This window comes from Pinus tabuliformis, chromosome 6 (genome assembly GCF_031772625.1).
Source record: "Pinus tabuliformis cultivar Carrire ecotype Pingquan chromosome 6, CPIR1, whole genome shotgun sequence".
NCBI lineage: Eukaryota > Viridiplantae > Streptophyta > Pinopsida > Pinales > Pinaceae > Pinus > Pinus tabuliformis.
Window position 1 is genome coordinate 1,964,984,724 of NC_142292.1, and position 3,906 is coordinate 1,964,988,629.

The window sequence follows — 3,906 nt, forward strand, 5'->3', positions numbered from 1 at the left end:
ATTCCTCAAGGAGCAATTTGGAAAAATGAGGTCTCTCTTCTTTTTTTGAGTAACATAAAGCTTTAATTTACAAAAAAAAAATATGCAAGTAATAAATACCTGTTCTATATGGATTTCAACTTATTGTCCTTACTATGACGGATATTTTTCAAGAAGTGATTGTTCATTTCATTTGGTATAAGAGCCAAATTTGATCTCAACCTTTAGCCACACCAATTTCCCGAAGTTCTTTGAAACTTCTCAGCATAATGATAATCAACATAGAAATTGTTATTGTAGATCATTACAAAGGTTCACACTTAGGAAACTTCAAACAAGGTTGAAAGAAAGTTGCACCCATCAAGGTAAAAATCCAATTCTAATACTAAACATATACATGTTTATCCAGAGTATAAGGGATTCCATGGAATTCATGTAATCGACAATGGAACAAACACAAGTATGAGCACCTCAAAGTGTCATTACAAGCAAAATCATCGGTCTGAAAAATATCCCAGCATACACGTCAACAAGGATTCAATTATATTAAGTTCTTGAATGGAATACAACTAGCCACAGAAGAAATAAAGCTAATTATCATCACTACCAAGGGAATTAGCACTTTCACTCCTTTTTTTCCAAACAAAATTCTACAAATTATCAAAAATATTGATATTCAAGCATGAATGACTTGCATTAACATTGTTGGAGATTGCTAAACATTTTATTCCAATACAATCATTATGATTACTAAAAGAATCTTATTAATCAAATAATTAATATCAAGTTAAAAAATCATAATCTTAACTCTATAAAACAACTGTAAATTATAAATTTAAATAGAAAAAAAAACACGTATTAGTTATACCTCATATTAAGATGAAAAATATGATATATAAATAAAAAAATAGATAAAATATAATATATAAAAAAAAAATAGATAAGAGCATCAAATTTATATTATTAAATATAATAGATCTATAAAAGGAGAGATGAGAATATTAATATTAGAAAAGGAAAAGACAAAAGTGTTTAATAAAAGCAAAAAGATTTTTATGTTTTATAATAATAGATCCATAAAAGGAGAGATGAGAATAATAATATTAAAAAAGGAAAGATGAGAATAATAATATTAAAAAAGGAAAGACAAAAGTGTTTAATAAAAGCGAAAAGTTTTTAAAGTTTATAAAACTTAATTGTTGGGAATTAAAGTAACCTTATAAAACTTAATTGTTGGAATTAAAGATAACTTTAAAGGAAGTTTTCTATTAAAAAAAATAATAATGAAATTTTTTTAAATTGTATTTAAAAAGAAAAGTTTAGTTTTACTTTAAAGATAACTTTAAAGAAAGTTTTCTATTAAAAAAAATAATAATGAAATTATTTTAAATTGTATTTAAAAAGAAAAGTTTAGTTTTACAAATTAATATTTAATTGGTAATGAATAATATAATAAATAAAATATTGACTTTTTATTAAAAAAAATCCTAATATAATAAATAAAATATATATTATTTTATTAAAAAATTCTTAAAATTTGATATATCTCAATTTTTTATTTTATATATATATATATATATATATATATACATATACATACTCAGTTCAATATTACACCAAAGAATAAATAAATACATTGACATAACTCTCCCTTAAATATATATATAGACTCCAATTCAATATTACACCAAAGAATAAATAAATACATTGACATAACTCTCCCGTAAACCGGGGATACGGGATACCTCATCTTAAACATGGAGAAAAGGTTTTCAATGTTAATTTTAAATTGAGTGACTAAAATATGAACACTCGAAGCGGTTATAGCAGTTCTAGATTACTCTAATAGAAATCTACAATTATAATCCTAAAAAAACTAGGCCGTAAGTATGTTTCAATTGATTTTCGGGATGTTGATTTGGAGATCAACGTTTAGAACCTATAACTGTGGTTCATCTGTGAGTAGTCCCACAATTGTGGTTCATCTGTGAGTGGTCTTAGTCACAGTGGTCTTAGTATGTTTTGATTTGGAGATCAACGTTTCGAACCCACAACTGTGGTTACAGAGAATTGCGGTTACAGAGAACTGCCGTTCATCTGTAAGTAAGATGTAGATTCCAGAATGTAGTCACAGTGGTCTTAGTATGTTTTGATTTGGAGATCAACGTTTCGAACCCACAACTGTGGTTACAGAGAACTGCGGTTACAGAGAATTGCAGTTCATCTGTAAGTAAGATGTAGAATTCCAGAATGTAGATTCGCCTGTAAGTAGTCTAAAAGCATAAGAATATAAATGAAAAATGAAAAACAGAAATTAGCATTAAGTGCGATAATTATGCTGCACACCTCTTCGTTTGAATCTATTAATCCCTCTGTACACTGCTTATTCCCCCGGTAAAAAAAGACAGTGCCACCTCTAGTTCTCTAATTACAGAGAAAGTCTCCACTGATTTCTTCTTCGCCAACTATATTATAGTGAAATAAACCTAAGGATACATAAGCTCAATACTCTGCACTAATCTTAAGATACAAAGGACGAGTCATGAAAGCATCTGAGAACAAGTTTCGGACAGTTACTATTCAAGCAAATGTGGCTTGGACTTCACAAAATCATTCAAAGGATAAAACTAACGAAAAGCTTTCGCCTAAGCACGTGAAAGCCAACACCACTCTCATCGCCCGGACCAATATAAATGGGAAGATGCCACCAGCAAGAATAACCATCCCAAGGTTAAATATTGAGGCAGCAATGACAATATAATGCATTACCAGGACTTCAACATTAGTGGGATCATACTGAGCCAATAAAATCTTAAACAGCAACTCTCCTTCTTTACAGTTACAGTCCAGAGCCCTCCAGAGAACCTTTGTCCTTTCCGCGGCTTTCCAAATCATCATCTTTCTCCTGATTGTTTGAAACAGCATAATCTGACCTCGAGCAGATATCTTGAGAAGTACCTTGCGCTTCCAGAATTCCAGAAAGGTTGCCTTCTGCTTCACCTGTGAAAGACAGAATCTAGATCTCAGCATTGTCGACCTGATCATTGTAAATACTGTCTACTTTTTGTTGATTCAGATTTGAAAATATACCCACTTGAATGGGATTTTCATACGCTAGGCAGATGTATGTTCTTGATTGGCTTACCGTTATAATTATGCACATCAGGAATTCTGCCGTTTTGCTGGGCAAAAATCTTTGGAAAACTCCGTTGCTTTCGAGCTAATCCATCTTCCTCGGATGGATTTTGCCTCTTCGAATTTACTTTCTGGTTTACCATGTTTGATACTTCTTTTCTAGAAGAGACCTCAGTGTTTTGTGGTTTCTTTGTACTCTCAACAGAGTATGCTGCTCCTTTCTGCAACCTCCCAGCTTTTCCTAGAGCTAATACAAGTTCTAACTGTTTCTGCTGCTGCTCCTGCAAGTCAGTAGACATTGAAATATTTGAAATGGAGTTTACAAGAGTAAGTTAAGTCCGACAAAGAGCATGATTTCAGAGAGGCTGCAAGATTCAACTTCAGAAAACCCCTCGTATCAATTGCCCATGATAAATTGGATGCTGAAAAATCCATCTCATCCTAGTACCATAGTTGTGTCATTTTACCTCTAATTTATCAGAAGTTCAGAACACGTATCAAAAAACATGTCACCAGATTCAAGGACTCAGAAAGGACAAGTGTGTTAATGAAACATCAAACTTTAAGAACTGGAGACCAGCTTATGTTTCTAAGAAATTCCTGTAAAACTAGTAAAGTAGGCATATATGAACTAATTTTAGTTACCTTGTTTGCCAAATTTCAAGGGAAAAAATAGAAATTTGGCGAATAACCTAGTAAAGTAAGCATACATAAAATCATCTTAGTCACCGTGAATGCCAAATTTTAAGAGAAAAAATCGACATTCAGAAACTATCATAACACGACGAATAA

The 3,906-nt window shown here is 31.2% G+C and overlaps 1 protein-coding gene across 1 annotated transcript; it reads right to left on the reverse strand.

The window, feature by feature from the left end:
• Positions 1-2,269: 2,269 nt before the first annotated feature.
• Positions 2,270-3,449, reverse strand: LOC149267043 (uncharacterized). The gene is made up of 2 exons (XM_089397947.1): positions 3,125-3,449; positions 2,270-2,979 (listed from the first exon to the last, which is right to left on the reverse strand). The coding sequence occupies exons 1-2, from the start codon at positions 3,411-3,413 to the stop codon at positions 2,819-2,821; spliced, it is 450 nt and encodes a 149-aa protein (XP_089254073.1). The 5' UTR covers positions 3,414-3,449; the 3' UTR covers positions 2,270-2,818.
• Positions 3,450-3,906: the final 457 nt, after the last annotated feature.